At 48.1% G+C, this 18,429-nt stretch overlaps 2 protein-coding genes and 1 long non-coding RNA gene across 5 annotated transcripts; 2 read left to right on the top strand and 1 right to left on the bottom strand.

The window, feature by feature from the left end:
• Window positions 1-423: 423 nt before the first annotated feature.
• LOC102686067 (protein eva-1 homolog C) lies at window positions 424-8,114 on the bottom strand. Of its 3 annotated transcripts, none has more exons than XM_069193788.1 (8): window positions 7,886-8,114; window positions 5,497-5,702; window positions 5,053-5,176; window positions 4,179-4,331; window positions 3,283-3,426; window positions 2,752-2,823; window positions 1,978-2,067; window positions 424-1,558 (listed from the first exon to the last, which is right to left on the bottom strand). In XM_069193788.1, the coding sequence occupies exons 1-8, from the start codon at window positions 7,983-7,985 to the stop codon at window positions 1,158-1,160; spliced, it is 1,290 nt and encodes a 429-aa protein (XP_069049889.1). In that variant the 5' UTR covers window positions 7,986-8,114; the 3' UTR covers window positions 424-1,157. The 3 variants fall into 3 exon arrangements, with proteins under 3 accessions (XP_069049889.1, XP_069049888.1, XP_069049890.1); XM_069193787.1 differs by having other exon boundaries at window positions 5,053-5,179; window positions 7,886-8,112; XM_069193789.1 differs by lacking the exon at window positions 1,978-2,067 and having other exon boundaries at window positions 5,053-5,179; window positions 7,886-8,109.
• Window positions 8,115-8,323: 209 nt separating this feature from the next.
• Window positions 8,324-10,836, top strand: LOC138241070 (uncharacterized). The gene is made up of 2 exons (XR_011190297.1): window positions 8,324-8,594; window positions 9,161-10,836. It is a non-coding gene; the product is annotated as an uncharacterized lncRNA (long non-coding RNA).
• Window positions 10,837-12,622: 1,786 nt separating this feature from the next.
• clic2 (chloride intracellular channel 2) lies at window positions 12,623-18,349 on the top strand. Its single transcript, XM_006632906.3, has 6 exons — window positions 12,623-12,909; window positions 14,378-14,487; window positions 15,108-15,233; window positions 15,388-15,488; window positions 15,662-15,843; window positions 16,247-18,349. Exons 1-6 carry the CDS (start codon window positions 12,859-12,861, stop codon window positions 16,406-16,408), a joined length of 732 nt encoding a protein of 243 aa, XP_006632969.1. The 5' UTR covers window positions 12,623-12,858; the 3' UTR covers window positions 16,409-18,349.
• Window positions 18,350-18,429: the final 80 nt, after the last annotated feature.

The following is an 18,429-nucleotide window of genomic DNA, read 5'->3' as shown; positions in this document are numbered from 1 at the left end:
CCACGGCCGAAACGTTGTGTTCTCTTTCTTCTTTTTTTCAGCATGGAATAAACCTATTACATGTTAATAATGTCAGCAAAAGAGGTGAGGTCGCCTCAAGTCAAGTCCAGGTTATTTTATCGGTTTTCTTTCGACCAGCTGACCAGCGATGGAGTTTTCTTCGTGGGGCATATTTCCACGAATTTTTGCTGCTGTCATCCAAGACTATTTCCCACACAAAGCCGGTAACTCCTTAATCTCGTCACTTTGTTTTGTCCCAAAACTGTCTGATTTTGAATGTGAGCACTTTGAACTATCCGTCTGTAATGAACTGTATCTTAGACAACTGACAGAGACGACAAGTAGCTGTTGACGTGGTATTTTCTATTATGGATCCAAAACTATCATATCAGAAAACCGAATAAAATAAAATGTACAGATAACAACCACATATTATTAGTTTTATTTATTATATTTAGAATTGTTTTTTTCCCCAATACAAAGCAAGTAATAAGTGAAAAAACATGAGGGAAATATTAAAAGGTCAATATATAAAATACTTTTTACATGTTCATGATTTAACAAGAGCTGCAGATAATGCATTTTACATTTTAACTGTGCACTATGGTACCACATTAAAAAAAAACTAATTGCTGATTTAGGTACAAAAAATATTAAAGGAATAATTCATACCATAATTTTGATTTAACATTTTAGGCACCAGAGAAATGTTAACCAGTTCAGTACTTTATTAATCCATTCAATATCTGTAGCATTGAAGTTCATGTTAAACTCTGAGACAACTGTACAGCTACTGTACATCACATACAGTTGTTAATTGTAAACAAAGGCTTTTAATTTTTTTTTGTTAGACAAATGCTCACAAACCATGCAATAATAATAGTAATAATAATTCTCATGCCTTCTTCACAGAAATAAAGTTTCAGCGCTCAAGAGGTTTCCGGGTGGGTTTTTTTACGTCTCTTTCTTTACGGTGGGGCTCTCCGGTCCCGATCCGGCTGGACTGCAGCGTGTCTCCAGGTCCTGCAGGCGTCTCTGAGGCTCCAGCCCCTGTAGAGAAGCTGGGAGAAGCTGCTAAAGGGGTCCCGTTGAGCCCGTGATGAGCTGATCCGGGTCACTCCGAGCCCGGCTGTCCCAGAACTCCGGCGTGCCGCTCCCTAGGGGCCGGAGGCCTGGATCTTGTGGATGGCGTAGGGGCTGGAGTCGCCCGGCAGCCACATGTCCCCCTCCTGCAGCTCCTTGCCGTCGCCCCTCTCCTCCATTTCCACGGTCAGCTCGGAGCTGAAGAGGGTGTCGGCCGTGCGGTAGGCCCAGGTCAGGCGGCGGAACGAGGAGTCGGAGGAGCTGTCGTCCTCCAGGTCCGCCATCAGCTCCCGCCGGGCCGGCGCCAGCGCCGCCGCCTTCCGGGCCAGGCGGGCCTTCCGGGCCACCTCGAGCTCCAGCCACAGGCTCTTCACGTCCCGCAGCACCATGGACTTCAGCCCGAACACGCACAGGAGGAAGACCAGGCCGGCGCAGATCCCCGAGACGAAGTACAGGGCCACCGTCTCGGGCAGGCCTGGGGAAAGAGCCGGCAGGGGCGGGGCTCGTCAGGCTCGTCAGGCTCGTCAGGCCCGCCGGGCCCGCTCTGTCTGGTACAGCTCAAACAGGGACGACACCAGCACCCTGATGGCTGCCAGAGTCAGTGTTTCACACCAAATAGAACACACCGTGTACAGTAACAGAAACAGAAAACTGGGGGGGATTGCTAATATGTAATAGGATGGGTAAAATAAGAACCGGCATGCAGACTTAGTCCTTCCTCTTGTTGCGTTCATGGAGCTACTGCCTCTGCAGTGCCCTGGGCTCGCTGTTTAGGAGCCACTAGAGACCTGGACCTTTCTCCACACACTCTCACTTTCACTCTGCCTGACGCCCAGACCACACTGAACCAGACACGGAGGCCCCTGGGGCTGAGCACAACACACAGCGACGTACCCCAGACTCGGGCAAAGACCTCCAAAGCACTGGTAAAAACCACCACCTTCCCATGAAGCCTGGACACTCCGGGGCCAGTGTACCAGCCTCCTGTGGGTGAAGAGGGACTGGGCTTAGGGGCCGCTGAGAAGGCCAGACCAGTATGTCTAACCCTGCGTGTGCCGTGCTGGGAGCCTGCCAGCGGGGGCACCTCAGGCCGTCCTGCCTCAACCCCGGGGACGTGCAGAGCTCTCAGCGAAGGCAGCAGATGGGCCGTGTATCTCTATTGATCGCCTTGTGATCTGCTGTCATTTCCTTCACGCTGCTCTGGGACTGAAATATGGCATCTCTGCTGGTGAGCCGGCGTGTGCAAGGAAAATGACAGAGATGTCTTTTGGACACGGATTCTAAACGTTGGCGTGACCAATAAATAATGTTAAATAACCCGTTGAGTTTAAGCAAGATGTATAAAATCATCGCTTGTTCAGATCTTTTCTTGCTAACACTTTAAAGATCAGGAAAATGGGAGAAAAACCAAGATAGTTAAAGAGTCAGCGATTATTGATACAAAAACTAGGGGCTCGCACGTTTTGGCCTATTTTCCTCGATATCCATACTCATAATTCACGAATGAGGTGCCACAAATGCTGAACCAGAAAGGAGTGTTCTCGCCACTGTGGGTTTTGGAACCCTTTGTCTCGTGTCCTCTGATGTCTGGTGTGGATACTGCAAGCCGCTGTCCGATAAGAGCGCTGATAAACGTGAAAGCTCCAGGACAGCCCGCGGGTCTCTCACCGTGAGTGTAGTCGGAGATGGAGAAAGGGTCTGGAGAGCCCCGTCCCAGCTCCTCCAGGAGAACTCTGGGCACTGGAAGACAGGGAGAGTCACAAACACAAGGGAAGGAGCCCTCATCTAGAGAACTCGCAAAAAACATAAAAGGCAAGCTGGCTGACAGACAGGGATCAAAATCCCAATGTGCAACTGCCTGAGGCAGATCGTCAGGGGCTTTGATTACTGATTACAGGAGGCTCTTATTTACACAAAGTGTGGTGGGAGTGTGGAACAAGCTGCTCAGCTTTTCTCTGTCATGGAAGAAGGGGAAGAGGTGGGATGAGATCTAGGACCAGTTGGCCTCTAGCAAAAAAGAGCTAGTGAGGCTGAACACTCTCCTCTCCTTTTTCTCATCTTTCTCCAGTCCTCCTTTTCCTGTCATTTCAATCTATTCAAATTAACCGTGGACATTGACAGATGCAGGGCAAAGGCAGGCCGCAAAATTTGCCCGTGACAACAAATATTTAAATTGCGTTTTTACCCAGTCTCACTCACCACATGCATAGGACACACGGAGGTGCTTCTTCATCCCCGGAAAACAGGGGTCGCCGAAGCTCTGCGTGTCCGCGAGTACCGAGCAGTTCGGTCTCCCGTGACACCTGCGAGACACCTTCCTCAGAGCCGACGGGGACAGACACTCTGCAAAGCACCACAACAATGCAGGGTTGTCCGATCGGCCTCATTCATACCGATTGTGCTGCTTTATAATCGTGTTGTTTTCTTCACGTCTTTTTTGTTAATCCGAAGGTACTAACGTTTTTTTTTCTTCGATGCAATGCAAGTGTTCGACACCGAGTCGACGAAATTTAAATGACAGTGCGATGGCAGGTGTTATCCACTAGAGGGGGCAATTGCTCGCAAACAAAAAATTATGTTACTGCCCCGTGTGAAAAGCTTTTCGCTTTTACGTCTAATGTGAATGGGTGTATTTATTCTCTACATTACCCTCAGCATATAATGCTATGATAAAAAAAAATGTATTCATTGAAGCCGATAAAACATATCGCCAAGAAGCTCCTTCTTCTAAAAACCTGGGGTGCCCACAAAGTGACCTACAAAATCTGATGCATATCCTGGGGTCCAAGGTGAGAGCTGTTGCGCTCCTTCAGGTACATTTGTGAGCGGCCGCTAGTTGCTGGGTCCGAGACAATCCTTCTGCAAACTGGCTGAAGGGGTTGTGAACATGCCCTGACGGTACAGTCCGGTTCCTGTGGTCGGAGAACCGGCTCTGTCACCCAGTGATTCTGGACACCCGCTGCCAGAACAGCACTACACTGCCCTGGAGGGTTGTCTGCAGTCGAGGGTCTTTACCCTGCTCCGGGCAGTGACAAACTACAGTACGTTAACTAATTTCTCCTCCCCTCCCCAGAGCCCCCCTGCTGTGCTCTCACCCATGTCCGGCCCGGAGGCCGGCTCGTCCGGGCACTGCGGGCTCCCGTGCAGCAGGTGTCCGAAGGTGGCGGAGTAGATGGCCAGCACCGTGTCGTTCCGGCACACCAGCCGGAGCCTGTCGTTCTCACACGCCAGCTTGCTGCGGTGATTCTCTGCAGGGTGGGGCCACACGCGGGAGAACAGGCACGCAAATTAGCTGCGTGTTTTTAATCTGTGCACGCTGGGGCGGCAGCGTTTTTTAAGAAACGTGTGTTCCCCAGGGCCTCTGATTTAAATCTGAAACCAAACTGAAGTACATTGACCTATAGCAATTACAAATAACGGTACTGTTTACTCGTAGTATATTAAAAGCTGAACTGCACCATATCGGCTGCACTGTAAGTGTTGCTGAAACAGACGAGCGTTCATTTCACTCGGGATACAGTGTTCGCACTGCTGGAAAGGACGGCCTTTGGAAAACCCTGGGAGCTGGGAGCTGCCAGACCTCATGTTTAAGGAGAATAACAACACCCCAGTTAACAATGTCAGCACCATTCTCCCCGACAGTAGATCATTTGACCGCTGGCAGGTGACGTGATAACTAGTTCTAGGCCTCATTTTTGGCAACTCGGATAAAACCTCCCCTCATGCAGCAGGAGTTTTCAACAGCGAGGCGTGTGGCAGAGGGGCGTGAGTGCAAACTAAGGGAAAGAGCATTAAGGACTGAGAACGGGGGGGTACCTCTTCACACAAAGGGTGGTGGGAGCAGGCATCAGGCTGCTCAGCCAAGCGTGTGAGCCCTTGTACCGAACGAGCTCCCGTCGCTTGCAAACCCTCTTATGTTCACATGTTGCTCGCAGTAACATTTAAGATCGGAATGTTCCGGTGTCCCACCTGGCCTGCACTTGTAGGACACGATCAGGTACTTGCTGGTGCCGGGACAGGGGTCCAGTCCGAACACGCGGCTGTTCACCGGCAGCTGGCAGGATCGCTGGTCCTGACACTCGTCCACGACCTTCTGCTGTCGTGCGGAGAGAGGGAGAGTCAGTGGAGAGTCTCCCGTCGCTGCTCCTGACCCCACTGCCTGTCTCCGGCCCTGCGCCTGTTGAGTAGGGTGCTACAATATCCTTCCTGGGTCCGCGTAAACTCACCTCCACACCGGCTGCGCGGCTGCGCGCTTCCTTAGGCGACGGCAAACACGTCAACGACTTGAAGAGCCGCGTCGGATCGCGAACTCGAGCGTTCGGGTTCCCGCGTGTCCGCGCAAGCCTACCCTACACGGAGCTCCCCACACCACGAATGATCTCCACGTCTTTCCCGCCAGCCGTGGCTCCATACCTGGGCAGCTATGCCGGACGTGCAGTCGGTGCTCCCTCCCGCGCCGTCCTCGGGGGCTGCACCTGGGCACAGGTACTCGCTCGGCACCCGGCGGCCATAGAAGGCCGACAGCACCGCCACGGCCGTCCTGAAGGGGCATGTGACCGCCAGCTGCTGGCCATCGCAGGCGTGGGCCGTGTGGTTCCTCAGGATCTTGTGCAGGTACACTGCAGGGCGGGCACGGCAACAGGCAGGGTCACCGCAGCACAGCGGACCGCACGTCAACACGTTTGTTTGTTTTTTAATGAGTAACTCAGACTTTGGCTCTTCCTAATAATAATAGCATTTTTTAAAGGCATTAGTCGTGCATGAAGGGAAATTAAGATGTGTCACCTATAGTTGACGATACTATTATTTTATCTTAAGAATAGTAAAGAGGTTTTACATGTGTTCTCATCAGTCTCGGGGCTGTATTTCGGATATTACGAAATGTGAACTGTTTCCTCTTCAAGATTCTCATTCAGATGTAATAGTTAAATACACCTGTAAAGAACGTCGTTAATTATCTGGGAATTATAATCTGTAGTAGACACTAGTAGGTTCAAGAAAATGCAGACTGGACCGATGTTTATGGAAACGTCGCCACATACAGAAGCCAGAATCACACAATACATAAATTACAAGTTTAATTTGTTTTCCCGTTTCTGAGAAGTAAACCTGTGAGTAATCGCCTTTAACATGACTAAATCTTTTTTTTTTTTTTGCCATGACTAGATCTGCGCTTGTTCTGACAGACGTAATAGCACATGGAACGCCCGGTCTGTGGAAACGCCTCGCACTGATGGATGTCTAGTGTCACGCTCAGGCGTGGGCAGGGCACATCTCGGGGGGGACTCCTCTGCCCAGACACACACCCAGTCGGGCGTCTGCGTACCAGGCGCCTGGGGACAATGATCTATTCTTAGTCTGCAGCACGGTCAGATATCCTTAGAAGGAGACGGCCTTTCTGAAGTAAGCAGTGCAGTTCAGTGTATTGTTATTAGTAATAAATCAGTGGTCTTTTCTGAAAGATAGTACCTAAGATTGGACGAGATGTTCTATTTTACTTCTATGCATTTTGTGGTTACAGACGCCATTGTGTGGTGTTGCAGATTTTGTATGTACAAGTCTACACCCGTGAAAAAAAAAACATAAAATGTATTTTTTGCAAAATACTGTGGAATTTTAAACACACTCTAAAAATTGCTTTTGAATTGCATTACTGAAAAGGCCAAAATCCGACCTCCGCAGTACAGTTCTCGCTGAGCTAAGGGCTGAAACGCAATCAGCACCTCCGATTCCAGGATTGGAAAGCCTCGGTTATTCAAACCTGGTTAATCCGGAATTGGACGGAAGCCCTGGTATTCACGCGGAGTGACATCTGAGTGGGGCCGCGGTTCATGCAGGCCCGGGTTCGGAAGAGACTGAGAAGGGTATTTATTTCACAGGGTAACACCCAGGCCTTTCTGAGCAGCCGTGAGACCGGCGGTGCTCTTGCTCGGTACAAGCTGTAGCCCGTCGGGGCGTGAGAGAGCCATCCTTTCACCGCCCAGAGCGCCCAGCACCTGCGACCCCTGGCGTCCTTATTTACAGTGATCTAATCAGAAACCACGGTAGACATTCAAGGAGCTCAAGAGCGCGCCAACCTTTCACATTCCAGCTCCAGGCATCATCCCCGTCTAGAATAAACACTTTTATCACACATAACACATACTGTATATAACATTAGATAAACGCAAAGATAGGAAAGCCCATGAACTTAAATGTATGTCTAAAATGTATGCATGTTGCATGACTGCGAGAAACTTATATATTGTTGATCTATTTTTATTGTATTGTTTCAAAGTAATTCTTGTTAAATGTAGTACGTTTTACTTATCTCGTAAACACGGGAGTGTGGAACAAGCTGCCCAGACAAAGCTGTGGAAGATGATATCCTGGTTTCTTCTAGAAACTATTACCTACTAAAGAGCCTTACGGGCGTGTTTGGCCGGATCGCCTTGTCTCGTTTGTAACCTTTATTCTGTTCTTGTGCTAACTTATAGCAGTCTTTCAGTAGCGCAATAAAAGATAGCCTTTTTACGTTTTTCTAAGTTTCGCTACAAACTTGTTTATGATACGTTTTGCTCACAAAGCATTCTTATTTAGCCTTAGATGTACTTTTATCCCTGACTATTTCCCGTCCGGAAAGAGAAGGTTCCCAAATGTCAGAATGGAACAGCCCGGACGCAGCGCTTTCCTCACTGACCTCTACAGCTGCTAAATCTGCAGGCGCACCGAGCACGACAAGGACTGCGCTCTCTCTTCTTCACTCCCTGAAACTGCGACGGGCTGGTGTCGCTGAAAGAGAATCGGGATCACGGTCACTCACCCGAAAAATCAGGAGCCGCACCTAGGCGATGTGGGCAAAGGGCGACAGAAAGAAAAGCTACAACGCTGAGAAATGTCCTCCTATTGTACGAGACGGGCATGGTGCGGGATCCACATGGCGACCTGGCCGGATTGGTGGCGCTGCCCCGCGGGCCAGCGCCACAGACCCACAGCGGTCAATGGCACCGTTGTCCGCGGGGGAGAACAATGCTCTTCTTCACCGGGGCCAGAAGCAGGCAGCTGACTCTTCCCTATTCACAATTACGACTGCTAACACAATCGCTGGCAGCTCGTGGCGCGATGCCATGTAATGATGCTCTTGTTTTAGGCCTTAAGAGTACCCTCGATCAGCCCCGTTCTCGGGGAGAGCATTTCCCTATTTGTGCCCGTGTCCGCAGGATTAGGGTTAACTCTTCCTGGATTAGGGACAGCCTGCAGAAGAGCAGCATGTGTTATAGTGTCATAAATTATTTCGTTACACTGAACGTACCACCGGCCACCACCATCCCAGTGAATAGTTTTGTCTGCTTTGTAGACTGAGCGCACTTTCATGAAAATGACCAAATCCAAGTGGGAAATGCAGTAGGATGTGCTTCAAAAGATAAGGGGGAATTTTTCGGTTTTGCTGCCAGCTTGTGTAACACGTAACGATTACCGAGAAATGGCTGTTTTTCTCCGTTAAATGGCCAGTTCCTCTTCCTGCAGAGAGAGTGAGTATGTGTAAATATTTTATGATATGTCTTTGTTGTAAATGTCTGTAATATGTGTGTAGATTTTATTTTACTTTTATTTTTTCTTTTGTTTCATGTTAATTTTTATTATTTTTATCTGCTTTGGCCACACTGATTGTACCCATCGGTCATGCTAATAAAGCACCTTGAATGGAAAATTGAGTGACAGCGACAGGTCAAGGGGTGTCACGTCTCTTCACTCGCTTCCTGGTGATGTCATAGCCTAGCTGTGCACCGGGCTTCTACAACATCATCGTGACCCGCCGAACGGCAGTCTTTCGTTTCTCCACTCCCTGTCAAAGTCCTCCATTTACTTTCTCTGACTTTTTCACTTTATTGTTTTTTTCTGGCCAATTCTCACGGGTGACATACTGTATTTGTCAACAATGAAATAGCAAATGCCAAGCACAATTTAGTAAAAGTCACCCCCCCACACACACACACACATCCCATAATTTAAATTGTGTGTTAAGAGATTTCACTCTTGCGAAACTGTAATGGTAAATGTGTCATTTTCACGGATCACTGCTGGCTCTCGTCCCCAGCGCCGCCGCCCTGCACGGCCTGTCCAGCTGTCCAACTGCGAGAGATGTGGGAGACGCCTGCTCAGCTCACGAGGAGCTGCCAAGACAAATAAACCTCTTCACCCTGTTCTTCAGAGACTCCGCTCTGGAATGAGAGCTGCAGAGGGTAACCTCCTCCTCCTCTCGCTGCAGGAGAGCCCTAGGAGAGAATTCGGAGCCGATCTAGGAGAAGAGTTCAGTGACACACGGCAGGCACCCCGTCTCAGAGATGCTGGAAGTCTTCGTTCTGAAACCATCAGCCCGGGGATTGAAGGGGGGGGGGGGGAGGTTTCTTACTCCTGATCTGGTTTGACAACCTCGTCAAGTGAGGCTGACGAGGACGAAGGCCAGTCCGTTAATCTGCCGCTGTTTTCATCTCCTTACAAGGCCGCGACCGGGCTCCTGCCAGGGGGCACTGTCCAGGAGAGGGCCTTGCCACGCTCTGACCCCTGCGGCACACTGCGAGCCGGCAGAATGGGGGGCTCCCCCAGAGAGCAGGGCGCTCGTGTCCTCAGGGGGGTGCTGGAGGCGATCGCTCGCTGGCCTTGGCGTCTCTGGGGCGTTGAGAAGGCCCTCTGCGCAGGGCCCTGGCTGCACTTCCTCTGCTGTGTTTGTGTGAGTCACTTCATTTCCAGGATTTGTTGGGAGTTTCCAGGTCGAGCTCTTGTTTTTCATCCTCTCTGTCGCTCATGGAAATCCCCTCCCCCCTCTCGGGCGCAGGGCAGGACGCTGAAACAGCCAGGGCCCGGACCCTGCGGCTTTGATATCTGGGTGAACTCCCACCCTGTCTCCCGGGGGATCGTGCTTTTGCAGGGTTTGAAGAACGATGTCAAGAACGATAGCACCATCTCCAGAGCAGCACTGTCTTTCTTGTAACTTGCTGGTTAAAATTGTCCACAATATTCTAAACAACTTCTTAGTCTTAGCAGTGGTTTGTACATTTGTAGAACAGCCTCCCATGATATAAATTCTGCATTTGCACTGCCACTGATGAAAATGATGTGTCAACATAAATACTTCAGTCTTTTTTTTATGAAGCTTGATGTTTCCGATTCAATGTTTGGAGCACATGTTTTTGCTAAGGGAAATAGAAAACCCTGCACATGTCCCAGTAGATGTTATCTGCCAGGTGTTTGCCCCCTGCTGATCCTCTGAAATTTCTTTTGCAGCTTCAACAGTGCTTGCTAGTGGCAATATCATTGCCCAAGAGGTCCATTTCAGGTGCAATTATTGCTGGTTGATAACGTATCCTAGGAGTGTTCTAATCCAAGGAGTTTGGTATGATCTGCAGGCATGACTTGTTTGCAGAACACTAGTTTATCTCACCCAATTTGAGTATTCACCTCTTATACTGTATGTGCCCTCTGTTTCCTGTCTATGAACCACTTCATAATATTGAATATGTGTGTATTACCTTGAATGCCTATTGCCTGCAATGTGAGAATTAATATTTGATGGGGAACTTTTATCAGGAGCCTTCTGAAAATCTAAGCATACCGTGCTACGTGATCTGTCCATTACTGCTGAAACTAGTTAAGTAAAACCTGCATTTTTCACTCCGATACACAATGTCATCATTTCTGAAACCAAATCAAATTCCCCAGCAGCAGTTATGAAATCCCCTCAAAACCACCCATTAAAACAAAACAGAAACTTTTCACCGGCCTGCTTCACTGATTGTGTTCCTCTGTACTAATTCTTTGTGCTTCACTAGAGGGGTCTGCATTCCGATTCACGCTGAGAGAAGTTGATCACGGTAATGAGAAGGGGGCACATATCTACTACCCCCTTCGTCTCACCAGCTCTAACCATTAATCCAGCACACCTTATTGAGAAATCAAGGTATAAGGTACAATATAGAAACTGGCTTCCTCATTAAAATATACACACATGTGGAAGTAATTAATCCTGATATCAATAATAGGCTGTCTTCAGGTGTATGGCACCTGTACTGAATTGATGCTCTACATACTCCATACCAGCAGTGCCAGACTCGGAGCTGCAGGCCGGCAGTTTTTTTTGAGTGTCTTTAGATCTGTTAAGCTGCACCATTCTATAAGTAAGTCTCTGGGTTGGTTAAGAAGGAATGAAAGCCTGCAGACACAGCAGACCTGCAGGCATGGATGTGGACCACTGCGTCCACCAAGTCATATCGAAAGAGGCACTTCCCCACACAAACAAAGGACTTCCCCACTCCAGAAGTGAGAGTTTCTACTATTTACCGCCAGCGGACTAATGGCTGACTGATGTGAAGGCCAGCCCAAAGCTCCTTCGTGCCCCTGCTCAGGATATCCATGCTCTGAGATCCAGGGATGCTTCCTGCCACATCAGAAATCTCCCACATTGCTAATGCAAGACCCTGCTCCACCAGTCTCTGCTCTGACGCCTCCTCACATGCGCAGACAGAGCTGGGCTGCTTCTTCTCTCTGCTCGGCAGGTATCCCGGACCGCCCAGTGAATTCATACAGGAGGAAGAGAGCAGTACAGACGGTACTGAGTCACGGGGGCTGGTGCATAACTCTTTCATGCCACTCTGTAATTATTCATGAGCACCGCTAATTCAGGTGCAAGTGCATTGTTAAGTTGGTTTTTTGTTGTTGTATTTTGCCATCACAAAATATAGTATGAATTTTAAATTACTACTGCATGGGGCATTTCAACTTACCAAAACAAATAAGGAGACACAAAATAGTAACAGTTCTGCAGCAAAATGTGTTGAATTGTTCCTCCTTATACAGTATATATATTACAAATAGAACATTTTGCATATTGTACTAAAAGAAGTGAAAAAGCCACTTTTGAATTTGAATTTGAATTTTTTTAATTTGAATAATTCAAATTATAAAAGAGGACTGTAATTCAACCATGAAGTAACATCCATTGGTTAATATTCATAATTCAACAACTATTCTATGATATTACCAACAAAAGAAAGCTAGTTTTTTCTACATAAGGTTTATGACTGCCATTTTACAGCTTGTGCAATTTATTATCCAGAAAGTCGTTTCGTTTTTCAGAACAGCATCAGAAAATGATGAAACGTGCGCACATTGTAACATATTCATTTCTAGACCACATCAGCAGGAGCGGAAGTGAAAGCAGCGTCTCTAAATTTAATCTCCAGAACCAAAGAGGAGACAAAGACATACTTTGTGTTTGTTCCTTTTTAAAAAAAATCAGAAGTCAGGTGAAGAGCTGCAGCTGTGGTTACTGTGCTTAATCAAAAAGGCTGCGGGCCCTTTCGTGAATTCCTAATAATTCTTTTGTGTCGCCTGTTGTCACCATGTCAGAATTACAACAGCCTTTTTCCATATTATCGTAACGATCTCTCTCAAAAGGCTCGGCACACTCGAGGGACCTTTCCTCAGGGGGAGTTTCTTGTTTCCGGTTGGCGCTCTGTCTGTTCAGACCCCACACCCCTCTGATGGGCCAACCCCTAGCGGCTGTTTCACCAAGAGCTCTCCCAGACGATGACTTGGAGGACCAGCAGGAGTCTGACTGCACACCAGCGGAGGGGAGTCACATCGCTTCCTGGAACAGCCTCCTTCCCTCCCTCGCTCTCTTACTTTAGTGTTCTGAGAGGTGGGTCCAGCGCACAGTTAAATGCAGCCCCTGAGTGTGGAATAACACTGTCAGATAAGCCAGGAATCACTGGAAAAACAGTATAACTGCAGAACAACATGGCTCTCAGGAGATCCAGCAAAGAACCCAACATTGAGCTCTTCATAAAGGTTAGCCCTTTCTTTCTATTTTTCATTTTTATGTTCTGTTATTTTCTTTTGAAGGTAGGAACTGCTGTCCATGTCCTAAGAGAATTTGTTTGGTAGGGTAAAACGCACTGCTGTAAGAATATAAGAACGTATGCAAACATAAACTGGCAGTTAATTAATCCTTGAGGAGGATCTCATCCAGCTGTTTCTTGACAGACGTCTGGGTATCGGTTTTAACAACATGTCTGGGTGGTTTGTTCCAGACTCCCACAACACTTGAGAGCTGACGATGTTCTTAAACTCTAGAATTGCGCAAGCTTAAAGCAATAATTAAAACCGTGTTCCTTCAGGAAAGAAACAAATAACACTTCTTTCACATAAACATGATTCTGAAAATTAGCTGGATTGTATTTGGAATGAGAACACGTCCCAGATGTGTAGCTGCTGCAGAAAGCTTTGAAGGGCATTGTGTCAAAAATCCTTGTTTCCTCTGCATAAGAAGAAGACATCGAATAAAAGTACTTAGGAAAATGTGTTGAGAGTGTGTTCAAAGTTTGGGTTGTAGCTAAAACTTTACTATTACCTCTGAGGGGGGTGTGGATGCGAACTGGGGATTTGTTTTTTTTACAAGGATCCATTTCTATGGTGTTCATGGTGTGGAAATTCAACAAGTGTTTTATTTTTTAATTTGACTCTTGTCGTATATCTGCTGGTGATAATCCATTAGTGTGAGAGCCTCTGAACACAGCCAAACAGCCAGACCTGCATGTTCAGCTCCCAGAGGGAAGCGCCGCTCGTCGTGTTGGCCGTGCCTGCGTCAGTGAGCCGAGCCCTCGCTCTTTATCAACACAGACAGGCTGAGTACGGGAGCCTTCATCCCCAGCAGTACCTTATCGCCACACAGGCAGCCTGCACGCTCCTGATCTGCCACAGCCCCAGCTCAGACCAGCTGCTCGCTTGGCTGCCTCTTCAGAGGAGGTGTTCCTAGGAGCAAACTGACACACCAGCGTGACCCGACACTTTCCCCAGGACTGCCTTCACGCACACTGGGTCAACAGGGCTTCTGTGTAGGCTGGGGGAAACCATGTACTGTGGGCTTTTAAGAGAGCTGTTATCAAATGACCAGTGAATACAAACATGCAGAAATAATGTGCATGGCCTAGGGACCATGACTTTCTTGTCTGTTACCTGTCAACTCTATTGCCAGCCATTCTCTGCTTCTCTGCTTTCCTTTGTGAATTAATTAATAACTTTGGTTTTGCTATCCTAAAAATAAATCCTACTTGTCAGGGTAGTTTGCTTCTGCTATATTTTTTTTTCAGATGAAACAAATGGCAGAGTGTCTGCAGCTGCTATAGTCGTCTTTAGAGCTGCAGGTGGAGTAGAGTCCCTTGTTGCCATCGATTACAGAGCAAAGTATGAACAAAGAAGTGTCACCAGGTAGTGGTCGAGCTACCGGCTGGAATCTAACGCATGGTTGTTCCTGTAGGCTGGTCTGGACGGGGAGAATGTGGGCAACTGCCCTTTCTGTCAGCGGCTCTTCATGGTCTTGTGGCTGAAGGGGGTCAAGTTCACTGTGACCACTGTGGACATGAAAAAGTGAGTGTGGCCGCAGAACACTGCGTCAGTACACCAGCTCCGCTCCTGCTGGATTTCTCTCTTCTCTGAGCTTAGAGCGAATTGACAGCCCCTGTGCAGGGGCTCGGCCTCCAGAACACTTTAAATAACAGGGAACAGATCGGGGGTTTCGTGCTCCTGTGCAAGCAAAGCTCGAATGCGAGAATCAAAAGTAAAACTGAATGGAACTCCAGGGGAATTCACAGAGGTCCCAGGATACCGAAACACAATCTTAAAGCAGAAAACAGCACGTTCAGAAATGAAGACCGCAGCTCATGTCAATACTTCACGCTAGTGTTTCTCGTTGTGAATAGCAACACCTGTTGTTCAAAAACAGGACAATCACATTAACGGAAAAAAAAGGAAATTCCATTTTAAAAATTAGCCTGTGAAGCAAAGGCCCGCCCCTGCGAGTAATACAGAGTTTTTGAAACTCTCCATGACACAATTAAAACTTCAGTTTTGGTACTTTGATGATAGAAATAAGCCAACAAGAGACTCTGTGTTCTTACATAAACGCCGGGACTGTTGATGGCCACAGACAAGCCGGGTTTCCATGGCCACTCTGTGTGATAGGCAGCGCTGCTCTTTCTGATCTCCAGGAAGCCCGAGGAGCTGAAGGACCTGGCGCCGGGGACCAACCCTCCTTTCCTCCTGTTCAACGGGGAGCTCAAGACAGACTTCCTCAAGATCGAGGAGTTCCTGGAGCAGACGCTGGCTCCCCCCAGGTAGGGCGGGAGAAAACGAAAGGAACACGCAGAGCCTGAGTACAGCTGGACCTCGCTTACTGGCGTCTGGCCCTCGCGCTCTTCTTTCAGTTGAAAGTTGTCCTCAGTGTCCGTGTGTGCCTCAGTCAGCTCCCACTTCCCTCGTCTCCCCCAGGTACCCTCGGCTCAGCCCGCTGAACAAGGAGTCCTTTGACGTGGGCAGCGACATCTTCGCCAAGTTCTCTGCTTTCATTAAGAACAGCCCGGCCAACAAGAGTGAGTAGGAGATGAGCAGCATGGCCCTCCATGCTTCAGCCAGCCCTGCACACCCTAGCAAAGCAGGTTTCCATACCTGCTCCTCACCCACGTGCTTATGCAGCTGCCCAAGATGATGAAAAACCTAAAAGGCTGTCCTGGAGAGACGAGCATGTTTGTCTCTCATTCCTCAGATCTTGAGAAGGCCCTGCTGAAAGAGTTCAAGCGCCTGGACGACTACCTGAACACTCCGCTCCCCGAGGAGATTGACCCCAACAGCACAGAGGATCTCCTCGTCTCCAACAGGAAGTTCCTGGATGGCGACCAGCTCACCTTGGCCGACTGCAACCTGCTGCCCAAGTTACACATCATCAAGGTGAGACCTCTCTGGCACTTCACTCACATGGCAGTGCGTTATCAGGTACTACATGCGACACGTGAGAATTTAAGATGCATAAAACACATTCATTTTGAAGATATACTCCTCTAACAATGTATGGAGAAAATTTGTGTCTCTGGTGAATAGGACTTTCTAGCTTAGTGCTAGGTTAACTGATCGCTGATTGTGCAACAAATCTTGAGCAGGAGGATCAATTAAGCAAATTAATTAAAGTAATTGATGTCCTGCAATTGAATGAAATGGGTTGCCAGGTTTGCCTCCTGCAATTGCAGGTGGTTTAATCAGGAAAAGTCCCCTGAGAGCTTTCGAAACACACAATGTGGTTTCACTCACACACAGGCAGAACGCCAGACTGGAGTCCCCTCTGCTTTGTTTCCAGATTGCCGCCAAGAAATACTGTGACTTCGACATCCCCAGCCAGTTCACGGGCGTGTGGCGCTACCTGAAAAACGCTTCCGAGAGAGAGGAGTTCAGCCACACGTGCCCCGCTGACGAGGAGGTTGAGAGGGCCTACCTGGGGGTGGCCACCCAGAGGAAGTGACCAGCAGGAGCCCGAGAGTCGTGGGGGGAGGAGGGGGTACCTTGCTGTTTGTTTTTTTAAAGAATGAAAATGGTAGAATCTGGCATCCAAAATGTCCCTCCAGGCAAAAAAAGTTCAGAAATGTCCAGTGCCAAAACTACCTTAGGATTCCATGCCATCTAGGGATTCAGTACAACTTACTCCAGGGCCAGTGAAGCATTGAGTCTCACTACAGAGCTCCAGGAACAGCTCCAGAGTCCATAGCTACAGTGTCCACCTGAGAGCTCCAGTCTACAGTGTCCACCTGAGTGTTATAGACTACAGTGTCCACCTGAGAGCTCCAGTCTACAGTGTCCACCTGAGAGCTCCAGTCTACAGTGTCCACCTGAGTGTTATAGACTACAGTGTCCACCTGAGAGCTCCAGTCTACAGTGTCCACCTGAGAGCTCCAGTCTATAGTGTCCACCTGAGAGCTCCACCTACAGTGTCCACCTGAGAGCTCCAGTCTACAGTGTCTACCTGAGAGCTCCAGTCTATAGTGTCCACCTGAGAGCTCCACCTACAGTGTCCACCTGAGAGCTCCAGTCTACAGTGTCCACCTGAGAGCTCCAGACTACAGTGTCCACCTGTGAGCTTCAGTCTACAGTGTCCACCTGAGAGCTTCAGTCTACAGTGTCCACCTGAGAGCTCCAGTCTACAGTGTCCACCTGAGAGCTCCACCTACAGTGTCCACCTGAGTGTTATAGACTACAGTGTCCACCTGAGAGCTCCACCTACAGTGTCCACCTGAGAGCTCCAGTCTACAGTGTCCACCTGAGAGCTACAGATGGCTACAGTTTTGTGCCTTTTAAAAACTGCGTTGCTCCATACAGTGTCCAGCTCTCCCTACAGAACAGTTGATACCCTGCTTTGCTTTAGCTACAGTTAAAATGGGTACCTGACCCTTCAGCGCCCCTTCAACAGAAAAGAAATCACACCAGCAAAAGAACTCACGGATGATGATGGTCACCAGCCAGGAACAATTCCCAGGCAGTTCTGACAGGTGATAGAAAAATCATTTCAGCCCAGCGGCAAAATAAGCATTTGCTCTTAGCTTGTATGCCAGCTGTAAATAAACCCCTTCTGTTATTTTTTCCACTTAGATATAACTAATATAAATATATATGTTGTAACCTTCAAACACATGATAGATATATCTACAATAGTTTAATACAGTGTACTAGTGATGGACTTGAAAGTGTGAGGTATTTTCAAGGAGACTTTAAACATCATTGAAAACATTTCAGTTGCTCCTTTTTCCTCTTCCCTTTTAAAGACACGTCTACTGATATAACTGGTGTCTCTAAATGAACTTCTCTTAGGTGTGTGGTTTGTCTCCTGTATAGGACTGGAATAGAGTTTGGGTTCTCACCGGGAATAATCTGCATTTTTTTAATGGAACATTTGAGATATATCAGTGGGTTAAAACATCTCATTTACTATTGCATCCCGAAGCCCAGCTCTGCGTGGGGCTGAAATGTGGAAACACACTTGTCTCCCAGTGTGTTGTAAAGTTACTGGCAGCTGTAATGCTGGCACCTCAGCAGGCGAATTCAAACCTTCCTGCAAATACGTCTAGATGGCCCATCCCAAACATCCCAAAAATAGAGCTGTACGGTGCTTTTTATTACTTTTACACACTACCCATGTGCGTGCATTAGTGCTGGAGGTGTATGGAGGTGTCTGCACACTACCCTGGGGCAGGTGGCAATGATGACAATCACAGGAGCCGTTAGAGGACTGGTCTGAGTCTGGCTTTGAAAACCCAGGAAAAGCGAGTGTGACGCCTTGAACTGGCTGCAGAGCGCCGGCGAGTGCTTCTGTTCAATACATTGTACTCCTTGTAAAACAATTATTGTATGTACCTGTAAAAATGGCTTTATTGTTTTCTCTGGTGTTTTTATTAAAACTATGTTGTCCACATTCCATGGCCTAGCCTTCGTCTTCACCTTCAAGTTATTGATTTTACAATGATTTCATGAGCTTCACTGTTAGGTAAAATT

Source organism: Lepisosteus oculatus, chromosome 8 (assembly GCF_040954835.1).
Source record: "Lepisosteus oculatus isolate fLepOcu1 chromosome 8, fLepOcu1.hap2, whole genome shotgun sequence".
Classification (NCBI taxonomy): Eukaryota; Metazoa; Chordata; class Actinopteri; order Semionotiformes; family Lepisosteidae; genus Lepisosteus; species Lepisosteus oculatus.
The sequence above is the reverse complement of the archived record's forward strand: the minus strand, read 5'-3'. Positions and strand labels throughout refer to the sequence as shown.

Excerpts from the sequence above, each read along its gene's own strand:
- LOC102686067 (XM_069193787.1), bottom strand. The coding sequence starts at position 7,985 with ATGCCCGTCTCGTACAATAGGAGGACATTTCTCAGCGTTGTAGCTTTT. Across the intron at positions 5,703-7,885 it reads TGCGGCTCCTGATTTTTCGG|TGTACCTGCACAAGATCCTG; the intron begins GTGAGTGACCGT and ends CCCGCCCTGCAG. Across the intron at positions 4,332-5,052 it reads GTCCTACAAGTGCAGGCCAG|AGAATCACCGCAGCAAGCTG; the intron begins GTGGGACACCGG and ends CCCACCCTGCAG.
- clic2 (XM_006632906.3), top strand. The coding sequence starts at position 12,859 with ATGGCTCTCAGGAGATCCAGCAAAGAACCCAACATTGAGCTCTTCATA. Across the intron at positions 15,234-15,387 it reads CAGACGCTGGCTCCCCCCAG|GTACCCTCGGCTCAGCCCGC; the intron begins GTAGGGCGGGAG and ends CGTCTCCCCCAG. Across the intron at positions 15,489-15,661 it reads GAACAGCCCGGCCAACAAGA|ATCTTGAGAAGGCCCTGCTG; the intron begins GTGAGTAGGAGA and ends CTCATTCCTCAG.